The sequence below is a fragment of the Sciurus carolinensis genome, assembly GCF_902686445.1.
Source record: "Sciurus carolinensis chromosome 19 unlocalized genomic scaffold, mSciCar1.2 SUPER_34, whole genome shotgun sequence".
In the NCBI taxonomy this organism is placed as follows: Eukaryota; Metazoa; Chordata; class Mammalia; order Rodentia; family Sciuridae; genus Sciurus; species Sciurus carolinensis.
The window spans coordinates 506757-519846 of record NW_025920112.1 but is presented as its reverse complement, the minus strand read 5'-3'; the positions used below and the strand labels follow the sequence as shown (position 1 = coordinate 519846).

Here is a 13090-nt window from a genome sequence, read left to right as displayed (position 1 = left end):
AAAAAAACAAGAGTCCTGGAAAAATGATACGGCCGTTAATTACTTTAGTAAAGCACCATACAATTTACTTTTGCTGGAGTTCAGGTAAGACTTTTGCTCTTTTTTTTTTTTTTTTTTTTTTTTTGGGTTTGAGACCGGTCTCCTACTGAGCCTTCAGGCTTTCTCTATTTACATTTCAATGTAAGCCTTGACTGAGATTTGGATCTGAAAGGAGCTAAAATTTTCCAGCAGAAACTTGATGCCTAGGGCATTTTAACCCTTAATCCTGGTTAGTAATCAATTCAGGTTTGGACGCAGAAAATTATGAAACAATTATCTCCCAATACTTGTGGGTTCTGGGGCTACTATATCATACTCCTTATTAGGACATGTCACTGATGGTTGGGCTGGTTACTCCCTACCCCCGGTGTATGTGGGACCTCATGGCAGGAGGACTAGGTGGGCTGGACCGGGGAATGGAAGTAGAAACAGCTGAGTCAAGGTTGGAGGAGGAGGAGGGATTAAGAGGGGGAGAAGAAGGAGGCATTTGCAGGAAGAACAGAGAAGCGCAAGAAAGAAGAGACTTGAAGATAAGGAATCCCTTTCCATCTGCCCACTCGCTCACAGATGCTGTGTGCCAATATCTTCGGTAGCCACAATCCATCTTCCCTTGGAACCATCTTTCATCCCTGCACAGGCCAGTTTGTTATTGGTAGTCATTCCTTCCCAAATTAACATTTTAACATTTACCGGGAAGGCCCTACAGGGAGGGGGGAGGTTAGAGTCTGTGAGTTCTTGCCCAGTATCACAAAATGGCCACTGGGAAGATTTCCTGCCACCCGGAAGTAGGAGGGCAAGGGCTTTCATTGGAGTCTGATGTGGCCCCAGAATACAAGATGGCAGCAATGATCCTCCCCGGGGCAGTAGTGGGCCCTCCCTATGTGTAGAGGCTGGCTGCCCTCGTGGTTCCTCAACCTTGGGAGGAGCGGATTGAGATGGATTGGGCTCCTCATTAAAGGTCTCCCAATGTTGTTTACTATGTGGCAAGTTTCTGGAAGGAGATGCAACGGGAGGAGCCGGCGGTTCTTTAGGCAGTGGCTCTTTGGGGAGAATCTTGGAGCCCCCTTTGGGAGGTCCTGGAGAGAAGCAGGCCTTAAGGGCGGATAACATAGGGCAGACTCCTAATGGGGGACCCTCACCTAAACTGATTTCCCTCTTAAAGGTGTCCTAGGCTTTTTCCACCTGTGTATCAGACCACTCAAGGCTGCTACTCTTCATCATGAGTCTTAGAGCTGAGAGCACAGGGTCACCATGTGTGGTGTGTGTTTGCCCCATCTTTTCTTTAGTAGATCCTGTAATAGCAAGATTTTTTGTTTTACATAGTAAATCCTCCTCTTCATCTGAACTATCCTCACACCCAGTTTCATTTTCCTTGTCTGTCTCTGATCTTACTGATGCCCTTTCTGATGCTTTAGACCTTTCCTCTTTTATTTCCTCCAAAACCTCTTCCCCTTGTTTTGTGGCCTCTCTGCATTTGGTTCGGGCTGTTTTAGTTTCAAGAGGAATTCCATTGGCCCGGAGCAAATCTTTAAAGGGAACTTCCATGCACATTTGTGACATTTCAGTGCCCATTTTTCTCTATTAAACTAACAGAATGCAAAGCACTTTAACTAGCAAAACAAAAGCGAAAGCACTTACAAACAATCTCCGTCGCTTAACCCCCGAACTTTAACTCCATTGCTTCCCGCGAACTTTAACTCCGTCGCTTCCCGCGAACTTTAACTCGTCGCTTCCCGTGAACTTTAACTCTGTTGCTTATGCAGCGAACTTTAACTCGTCGCTTACCCTGCGAACTTTAAATTGTCGCTTACCCTGCAAACTTTAACTTGGCCAGACTGTACTTTACTTTCCCTGTATTTACCTGATCAGTTTCTTCTTTATAACTCGAGGTCCCGGGTTTCGGCACCACTTATGATTGCCCACCGCCCGCGGGCGGTGGGCAATCACAATGCATACGTACTTCTTGATCACAGGAACCAAAAAAGGGGCTTTATTCCACAAGTCTCAGACTTATATTGAGAACATCAGCCTATTAGAGAGTAGACTACCAGGAAAGTCAGCCTATCAAGGAATAGTCTGCAGGCAGATACCAGGATTACCTCATGTACAACAGCCAACCAGAGTTAATTCCTAAAACTTGAATATGAGTGCAGCTATGTCTGGCAAGCTGCCAGGCGCCATTTTAGAGATCAGGCCACGGTGCGGCTCTGGGGCCCTCAGAGCCTGCCCCTGACAGTTATATCCTCCTGATTTATGCTTCCCTTAAGCAGTATGTAATGTCCTTCTCTATCCCTTCTGACTAGTTTGGCTTGAAGTCCACATTATCTGAAATGAGGATGGATACTCCAGCTTTTTTACTGAGTCCATGTGCATGGTATGTTTTTTCCCATCCTTTCACCTTTAGTCTATGGGTATCTCTTTCTATGAGATGAGTCTCTTGCAGGCAGCATATTGTTGAATTTTTCTTTTTAATCAAATCTGCCAGCCTATGTCTTTTGTTTGATGAGTTCAGGCCATTAACATTCAGGGTTATTATTGCGATATGATTTGTATTCCCAGTCACTTGACTCATTTTTGTTTTTTGACATGATTTGGTTTCTCCTTTATTTGGCTATTCCTTTAGGCTAGTTCCTCCCATTGCTGATTTGTATCATTGTTTTTCATCTCTTCCTCATGGAATATTTTAATGATAATGTTCTGTAATGTCGGCTTTCTTTTTGTAAATTCCTTTAGCTTTTGTTTATCATGGAAGGATCTTATTTCGTCGTCAAATCTGAAAGTAAATTTTGCTGGATATAAGATTCTTGGTTGGCATCGTTTTCTTTCAGGGCTTGGGAAATGTTGTTCCAGGCCCTTCTAGCTTTTAGGGTCTGGATTGAAAAATCTGCTCATATTCTTATTGGTTTCCCTCTGAATGTAATTGATTCTTTTCTCTCGCGGCCTTTAAAATTCTGTCTTTATTTTGTATGTTAGGTATTTTCATAATAATGTGCCTTGGTGTGGGTCTGTTGTAATTTTGTATATTTGGAGTCCTATAAGCCTCTTGTACTTGGTTTTCCATTTCGTTCTTCAGATTTGGGAAATTTTCTGATATTATTTCATTGAATAGATTGTTCATTCCTTTGGTTTGTTTCTCTAAGCCTTCCTCAATCCCAATAATTCTCAAATTTGGCCTTTTCATGATATCCCATAGTTCTTGGAGATTCTGTTCATGATTTCTTACCATCTTCTCTGTTTGGCCAACTTTGTTTTCAAGATTAAATATTTTTTCTTCAATGTCTGAGGTTCTGTCTTCCAGGTGTTCTATCGTATTGGTTATGCTTTCTATGGAGTTTTTAACTTGGTTTATTGTTTCCTTCATTTCAAGGATTTCAGTTTTTTTTTTTTTCATTATCTCTCTTTATTGAAATGATCTCTTGCTTCCTGTATTTGGTCTTTTAATTGTTGATTTGTGCGATCATTTAATGCCTGCATTTGCTCTTTCATCTCCTCATTTGCTTCTCTGATTGTGTTAATTACGTACATTCTGAACTCCCTTTCTGACATTTCTTCTGCTGTGCTGTCATTGGGTTTTACTGATATAGTATCTAGGTTTGTTTGGGACATTTTCTTCCCTTGTTTTCTCATATTGTTCAGATGTCAGTGGAACCCTGAGATATTGCAGATTTCCTCTATTGGCTTATAGTGTCCCGGTAGATTTCCAGTGTATCTCCTCCCAGCCTTCAGTAGCCTGAAGTCTTTGAGGAACTTGATAATGCAGTGCTTCCGAAGAAAGCTGCCCCTAGCCCCCTACTGGTTCCAGGTCTTGGAGCTGGCTCTGTGTGGAAAGGCTCTCACTAGGGGGCCTGCACCGCACAGCTGGCCATGTGGGAGGAGCCCACCGCCGGAGTGTGCAAGGCTACCTGAGGAAGACTCTAGCTGCCCTGCCCTGCTCTGATAAGCTGCCCCTATCTGTCCCTGCTGTCCAGGCCGAGTTTCCCCCAGTTGGGAGACTCACCCCGCGACTCTATTTTAGTCCAAGTCTCTCAATGCCTCCCCTTCTTGAGTCCTGGGTTCTGGAGCGTCTGGGGATGTAGTCACCCTCTAGTCTGCCATTGTGGATCACCCCATGGAAATAGCCTGCGGCCAGAAGGGGCAGGGCCACCTGGAGAAGTCTCTGGCTGCCCTGCCCTGATCGCAGAGGCTGCTTGTGGATTGAAGCTCTCTGTTGGCTTGGGGACTTGTGGCTGGCTCTGTGTAGAAAGGCTCTCACTGGGTGGTCTGCTCCGAGAAGCTAGCCTTGAAAGGCGCCTCCTGCCACAGGGGGCCGGGCTGCTTAGGGAAGTCCCTGGCTGCCCTGTCCTGGTCCCTGAAGCCACTTGTGGGCCAGAGAATGCCGTGCTGGCTCCGGGACTTGGAGCTTGTTCTGATCAGAATGGCTCTCACTAGGGGGCCTGCTCTGAGAACCTGGAGAAGCTGGCTGTGTGGGAGGGGCCCACCGCCAGAGTGCGCAGGGCTGGCTGTGGAAGACTCTAGGTGCCCTGCCCTGATCCGATAAGTCACCTCTATCTGGGCCTGCCACCCGGGCCGAGCTTTACCCAGTGGGCAGACTCACCCATGGCTCTATTTTAGTCCGAGTCTCTCAGTGCCTCCCCTTCTTGACTCCTGGGTTTTGGAGCCACTGGGGGTGCAGTCACCCTCTAGTTCACCATCTTGGATTGCCCTGTGGAAAGAGCCTGAGGCTGGAGGGGGCTGGCTGCCTGGAGAAGTCTCTGGGTGCCCTGCCCTGATCTCAGAGGCTGCTTGTGGATCTAAGCTCTCCGTTGGCTTGGGGACTTGTGGCTGGCTCTGTGTAGAAAGGCTCTCACTGGGTGGTCTCTTTTTGTGACTTTTAATGAGAATTTCTCTAGACAATTGTTTTCACAGATCACACAACAATGGACGGATGGATTCAATGAGCTGGTAACAAGGCTTTGACGGCAGATCCTCGCCATGAACACCACTAAGGTGGAAGTCAAATGGGGAGGGCTTATCACAGGAGCATTAGATAAACTAACACAATTTGGCACCAAATTTGGGGGACTCTTAAGTCCCACACTAATAAGCTTGGGTGTGCTTGTGTTAATTCTATTCTACATTTACAAATGCCTCAAAGTGAGTCAACAGGCTCATAATGTGATCATAAAACAGGTCATGGTTGCCCTTGAAGCGGAAAAATCTCCCAACATATGGCTTAGTATGCTGGGTCGGTAGTCAAAGACAGGTAAGCACGGGAAAACACTGTTCCATTCTAAGACAGAAGGACCAACTCTGCTTTGGTATCCTTTGATGATGGGTAAGGACAGGATGTTGATTCCCGGGACCTAAGACAGACACTATCCCTTCCAGCGTCATTTTCATTTCATATAAGGAAGGGGGAGATGTTGGGGTCTATGCCATGCGGACTATGCCAAGATGGTGCCTGGCAGTCAGCCAGAGGTTGTTTTGATCATATCGGTGGTGAGGAGGTTGATTAACATAAGCACACCCAGGTGATTTGTCATTGGCCTTATTCAATTAAGTCCATGAACACAACATGTGCACAGGTGTTTGTGAGTGCTCCTGATAGTGCCTGCTTAGATAGCTCCTTACCTAATCTTCCCATAATTGGCGTCAGCCCTACCCTTCACCCCCTGGAGGGGATATAAGCCAGCTCTCCTGGAGCACCAGTAGTTCCCGGATTTCTGAATCATCAATAAACCATTCCGAATTTAAGAGCCTCGCTACTCGTTTGTCTCCCGTGTCAAATTGACTCTGCTGGACAGCGTCACTGGCCCAGTGCTAGCAACGCACTGTTTTCCAAACCTGTAAATTTCCAATTCTTTAATTTTTATGTCACAAAATAATGAAAAAGGAAAAATTCTGTTTGTCATCTCCTTAACAAAGAGTATGACTAAACAAACAACATTTAAAACAAAAGCAATACAACAAACTCAGTATGATTATTCTTTGTGCAGTAATACTCAGTGGTCCTGATCAGAGTCCAGGCAGAACAGATGGAGGAGGAGGACCTGCCAGGGCAGGTGGCTGTGGGGTTCCCGCTGTGCTCTGCAGCTACTCAGAGGACCCCTCAGTTTCTCACACAGGCCTGCACCTCTGGAGGCCTGGGTTTTGCAATGGGTAAGCGAAGCTTCTGGAGACATCCATGGGGTCCCTCAGGATTATCCTAGAGAAAAACAAGCAAGTACAACATGTGGGAAACAGCTCTTATTTCAACAGACCCTGGCAGGTCCTTGTCCATGGAGCTCTTAGCGTGGTGAAGAGTGATCGCAGACCCTGCTAAGAGCTGGAGGAACCCCTCAGACAGAGACGGAAATTGAGCCTAAGAAGTGATGCGTAATTCCCTAAGGCAAGCAAGAGAGGGCGGAGACGCAGGAAGACCTTCAGAAAGCACAGTTGTCCACACGCTCAGCTCTAGCCCATCGCCAAAGCTGGGAATCTGCAGAACACCAACGCCCTGCCAGCAGGCCCAGCTGTGCAGAAGGGATTTACACAGGAATGGAGTTTAGAGAGTTCAATAGCTGATATATAAATCAGGGATGTTCGATTCCCTCTGACACACACATGCAAATCCCTAACGGTAGTATTGACTAAATGCCACAATTTCATTGAATTACTATTTTGGTCTTGAGGAAAAATTTCAGAATGTTGATAAATTTTCCATAAGTTGATGAAAGGGGCATTCGCTTGTCTTCCTTCCTTCTTTCCTTCCTTCTTTCCCTCCTTCCTTCTTTCCATCCTTCCTTGGAGTTAAGTAGTCTAGAAGCTTGGTGTATGTAGGGGAATAACTCATATGCATGGAATGGAGAATATTTTGTAGAATGTGGAGGAAGAAGCTGGAGTTGGAGGATGAATCACAACCCACCAAGATCAGACTAGATTAGCTGAGATTATGTGGCAGGAGCAGGGTCATTTGTAATTGACGGACAGCTCACTAATCAGAACTCAGTTGATGCACAGGTAATAACTGATGAACAGACACAGCAGGTGAATGGGTAGATTTGAACTGAAGCCAATGGACTTGATTGTTGGGAAGGAAAGTTTCAGTCTGCAATAAATCTGTTTTGGAGAAGTGGAACATCAAGGTTTAAAATCACCAAACCACGACAGGCACACCAAGTTCCTACATGGAAACCAAATGCAAGCTGTACATTACCTTCTCCAAAACCAAAATAGGTGCTTTCTGTCTCTTGTCTTCTGCATTTAACTTGTTCTTTTTCTGTACTGTTCTGCAGAGCATGGCTCAGGTGATGTAGCTGGACAGAGACCAGGCAGAACATTAGTGATGGGAAAACATTTATCACAGTGCAATGGTTCATTTATTTATTGATTTATTGTATCCTACAAAGAAATCAAACAGCATAGAAAGGCATAGATAAAAAAGAAAGGTCTGCTGTCATGCCCACTCACCATACCACACCACACCATGATATTTAATTCCTTCTGCTTATCAGCGATTACATATTCAGAAACCCTGTCCTCATGGTTTCTTGAATTTCTCTTTTAACTGGAACCAAGTACTTATCAGTCCTGTTAAGACATTTCACTCTGGGATTTTTCTTTGCTGTATTAGTGTATCAGGCAAAAACACAAGAACTTTCTCTCAAATGACCTTTGTTAGTTTTAATCTATTTTGGAGTTTTCTCATTTCACAGTGTGTTAAGTGACAGATAACCATCAATTAGGTAAGTTGTGTAACTGGTACTTTAGAGAGATTTCTCCCTAAAATTAATACAAATTGTGGCTATTTCTAAAGGCATAATATATATAATATGTGTGATATATTAGATAGTCTATGTTAACACAAGTTAAAATCCAGGCAATGTCTGGCTGTGCCCTTTCCCTCAGGACCTGATACTCAGTGTGAGCAGATAACAGATCATTTGGGTGATCTTGGTAAGATGACTTGGGTTGCTCTCTGCTTCAGGTTCCATGATCCATTTTCAATATCCAGAAGTCATCTGAATGTGCACTGCTTTGGAGATTGACTGGTAGGTATGAAAACATAAAAAGAGTTGTGGGGTCTCTCGGCCCAGCTGAGACCCACCGAACAGCTGAGGAGGGTGAGGCGACGGAGTTGAAGAAAGACCTCCGGAGACCAGTTTAGAGAACCCGATCTACTTTATTGTCACATAGGCAGGCTTATACCTCAAGCAGTCGCTGGGCAGAATGTCTAAGAGTTGCATGAACTAATGGGCTCACAACATGCACAGGGATCACAACAAATGGGTTAAAAGGTCACTGGCAGAAAAACAAGAGGAAAGGAGCATGCTGAGGGTGGAAGGGGGGTTAGGTTACCGTAGTGACAGGGCTGGGTGGGTTAGTGTGCCAACCACAGTGTGCAGGCTCAGTGTGCCGAGCCCTGAGATCCTCGCACACAGGCAGCCTAAGCCTCCTTCCACCTCATGTTCCCAACAGTTATACACTGGTTTTGTAAACAGTATTTGCATTAAAATCAACTACTTCTTGCAGATATGCTTTAATGACTCCCCCAAAGATCCTCTTATTGAAACTGTCAGGTGGATCTGCTTTAAGATTTTCTTGTCTTAAACAATGTATAAAATACATATTTTCGTGAATTTTATTATCAAAAGTGACATAGGCTATTATTTGGAAAGTTATCTATACTTAAGCACATTATGAGTATTTCTCAAAGTTATAAATAGAACTCACATGTTTAATAGCTGCAAAATAACTCACTGTACTATTTTGTACAATCTCTAAAGAGATCTAAAATAATGTCCTCATTATTCTATTAGACACTCTTCAGAAGAGGAAATGGTCTTCCATTTATAATCTTTGACTACTTTTCCAAATATTTCCTTACATGGGTGACACAGTCAGACTGCGGTGAAGTGGTTCCACACAGAGAGTAAGGCTCAGTCTGGATGCAGAGGGACCGACTGTCCATTCCAGTGGCTTCTGGTTTGCAGCAATGACCCTGCTCCACTGGACAAGAGCAGGTCTGCTTTCCCAGGAGCCAAGGTCAGCCCAACATGGAGTTCCCGGGCACTTGCTCACTTGGCTGAAGACTCTGCCCAGCACCCAGCTGTGTTTTCAGTTCCATAGGAGGTCTGGCCATGTTTGACTCACCCACCACCATCCGTGAGCCCGGGAACATGGATGTGAGTGTGACCAGCGTCTGAGGGCAAGAATCCTGGCTCCAGGGCTCCCAAGACCAGGTTCTGCCATGCATCCCAAGGTGCCAATCAAAGAGACGAGCAGGGAAGGGCCTGAGTCAGTACAGCCCTGCTGGGAAGGCAAGGGGGTCGTCTCCTCAGCCCTGTCAGCAGCGGAGGGAACAGACAAGAACCTCACAGGGCTGACGAGAGGCATTCACAGGTACCCTGCTGGTGACCCTGGTCTGGTAGCCGTCTTCTCGGGTTGTTCCCGCTGGGCCCTGTCTATGGTAAGAAAGGTGCTGTTGCCGGGACAGTTTCAACTCTCATCACAAGAAATGTGTCCATGGGATTCGTTGTTCTGGAATCCATGACTGCAGGACAGACTGCCTCAGGGCGAAGGAGACAGACAGAGCAGAGGCAGGAGCATCCCTCAAGCTTCTGTCCTGCTTTTGTCACCGTGAGCAGGCACAAATGAAGGGTCGGTGACGTCAGCAAGAGCAGCCTCTAAGTTCTTTGTTGCAAGAGCACAAAGTTGAAAGCACCACACAGAGGTGGCCCAAAGGGCCTGTGGCGTGACCCTAGTTCCATGGCTGGATCTACCATTTAGGCTGAACACTTTCCCCCAGTTCCAATTTCCTAAGAGGAAGTGGTGCTGGATCACTTAGCACCTCTAACTTTCCTATGAAAACCTAGCTACACTTTTCTGCCACATCTTGCTAATGGTATCCAATGTGAAACCTAGAGCTGTGGAGAAGAAAAACACATGCTGTCCATGGTTTCTCTGGAACGCAAGAGAGGACGGAAGCATATCATCACGAATATCTGTGACGAGGCTCCATGTGACCAACAATCCTAACTAACTGCAGAGGAAGCTGGGTCAGGATTATGGAGAGTGCTAGTTAATGGGCACTTGTTTCCCAACCCCTCTCACCTCCAAAGCAATGGTTATTTGCCCCATAACAAATAGAACCCTTCACAGTTAAAAGCTTAGGCTTTGAATTTCTGAAGAACTCATGATTCACTTTTTTCCAGAACCAAATTTAGATAAAGGAGGAATGTTTTCAGTTGCTACTCAAAGAAAGGATACCTGGATCCTCAAAACCCCTGGGAGTCTGTGTGGGCATTCCCTGCAGGGTTTACAAAGCATCCGTCACTCTCAGATGTGACATCCCTAAATGTTCCCTGCACTCTACCAAGGGACAGTTTCTAATGTCATTATGAAGCCATCAAATATGTTCAGGGTATAGAATATCAACTGGACATCTGGGGACATTCTCTGCTTGAGCTGGAGTCAGAGAAGAACTGGAATCGGTGGAACAAAGAAAGGGCAAGCATTGTTCCCAGGACCCTGGTGCCACCCATGTGTGCACGTCCCTGAGGTGCCAGGCCTCTGATGGGAGGGACGCTCAGGTCCACTCTGCAGGACTGGCCAGGCACCCATCGCCAGCATGGCCCACACCACTCACGGTGCACCTGGGTACCCTGGGTCCTGCGTGCGGGTCTCCACGCACAGAGTCCGTCCTTCCCCATGCCACAGGCTCCTCCATGGCGGGCCCTCGCCCTCCGCAGCGCGCCAACCACGTCCCTGTTGTGCAGGCTGTAGATGAGCGGGTTCAGCAGGGGCGTGAGGATGGTGTAGAAGGCGGAGAAGACCTTGTCTTTGAGGGGCGTGTGGTAGGACTGGGGAAGCATATAGGTGTACAAGGCGGCCCCGTAGAACAGGGTCACCACCATCATGTGTGACGAGCAGGTGGCAAAGGCCTTCCTCTTCCCCTCCGATGACCTCATCTGATGCACCGTGAGGAGGATCTGGGCGTAGGAGGCCACCACCACGGAGAAAGGGGCCAGCAGCATCACCACGCAGCAGATGTACATCACCATTTCGTAGGCGGCCTTGTCCCCACAGGCCAGCCGCAGCATGGTGGGCGCCTCGCAGAAGAAGTGCTCGATCTTGTGGGAGGCGCAGAAGGGGAGAGTCATGGTGATGGGCGTGAGGAGGAAACGGTCCAGAGCACCACCGGACCAGGAGCTGGCCAGGATGAGCCAGCAGACGCGGCGGCTCATGAGGGTGGGGTAGTGCAGCGGAGTGTGTGCGAGCATGCATGTGTGCCCAGCTGGGTCTGCAGAGGCAGCTGGCAACCCCAAGAGCCAGACACAGGCACAGCAGGGTGAGCTGAGGTTCTGGAAAGTTCCTTGCCCACGGCTCCACCACTCACCACCAGCCAACTGCAAGCTGGGCATTGCTCCAGAGCCTCAGCCCCAGTGTCTCCTCTGGGCCGCAGGGGAAGGGAACACAATCAGTTTCTACATGCTCACCATTTTCTCAGTGAAATATCAGAAACAGTAGGTTTTCACTTACAGCTCCAACAAAAAGCCACGTGGATAAGAATAATTCTGCAGAACACTAACACGATTAATGGTATTAAAATGCAAGACCAGGATGCATGTATGTGTGTGCGTGCACATGTGAATTCTAAAAGCTTGGAAAATGTGAAAGAAGCAGTGTGGACGAACAGAGTTCAGGAGATTTAAGAAGGCACACAGTAAGATTAGATAGGAAACAGTTATGTTAATCACAGCTGCACCATATACAGGATGAACAACCCCTTTTAACTTGTAGTTTCACTCTTCAAAGAAAGCCAAAGTAAAAAGGTACAAAATGGAAAGGAAAGAAGATGCAAAACTAAGAACAAATGAAACACAGAGTGTCATCTAAGGTAATGTTATGAATGGAGCAGGGAATAGTTCTGCAATTTGAGTTTTAAATAAAAATGCATTATATCCTCAATGACGTTGGTTCCCATAGCACAATTTTTTCACAAAAATGTATTACTGCTTTAAAATAAAATAGCAGGTTTACACCTAAGTCAGAGAGGTCTAGCTACATGAACACACACTGAAACACCACCTAGGGCAAAGGAGATTGCAACTGCAGGAACCTAACTACCTCCTGTGACAACTCCCAGGTGTGTAGAACTCGGCAGTGCAGCCACCGCAGAAATACTGGGTGAAGCCAGCGAGATCCAACCCCGTGCTGCAGAGAGTGTCCACACGCAGACCCCACGAGCAGCAGAGGTCTGACCACAGGTACGAGCAGAAGAGCAGGGTACTTACAGGATGGAACGCCATTTCAACTTCACACGAATGCAATCAAACTCAGTGAAAATGACAGACTACATGACGTGTGCATGTGTGCATGCCACATGTAGTAGAGGTAACACACATATATACACGTATGAACAGCCTACTTGCCCAGAACATGGTAAATAACTGATCCAGATTTGGAAAAATGGGCCTTTTTGCAGAAGCAGGATTGAACACAGAGGTGCTCTACCCTAAGTTACGTCCTCAGCCATTTTTTTTTTTTTACTTTGAGACAGGGTTTCACTCTATTACTCAGGTCTCAGTTCCCCCGTGTGCTGACTGCAGTTCTGCACACCGCTCACACATTCCCTGCAGGAACCCGGTCTCAGTTCCCCCATGTGCTGACTGCGGTTCTGCACCCTGCTCACACATTCCCTGCAGGAACCCGGTCTCAGTTCCCCCATGTGCTGACTGCGGTTCTGCACCCTGCTCACACATTCCCTGCAGGAACCTGGTCTCAGTTCCCCTGTGTGCTGACTGCGGTTCTGCTCACACATTCCCTGCAGGAACCCGGTCTCAGTTCCCCCATGTGCTGACTGCGGTTCTGCACCCTGCTCACACATTCCCTGCAGGAACCCGGTCTCAGTTCCCCCGTGTGCTGACTGAGGTTCTGCACCCTGCTCACACATTTCCTGCAGGAGCCTGGTCTCAGTTCCCCTGTGTGCTGACTGCAGTTCCACTCACACATTCCCTGCAGGAGACTGGTCTCAGTTCCCCCGTGTGCTGACTGAGGTTCTGCACCCCGCTCACACATTTCCTGCAGGAAC

The 13090-nt window shown here is 47.0% G+C and overlaps 1 protein-coding gene across 1 annotated transcript in view; it reads right to left on the bottom strand.

Annotated features, from left to right (window-relative positions):
* The window catches only part of LOC124973450 (olfactory receptor 2T6-like), a 49133-nt gene extending 37854 nt beyond the window's left edge, over positions 1-11279 (bottom strand). Inside the window, exon 1 of the mRNA XM_047537378.1 lies at positions 10691-11279. Coding sequence (XP_047393334.1) covers positions 10691-11279 — 589 coding nt within the window. The remainder of the gene's footprint in view (positions 1-10690) is intronic.
* Positions 11280-13090: the final 1811 nt, after the last annotated feature.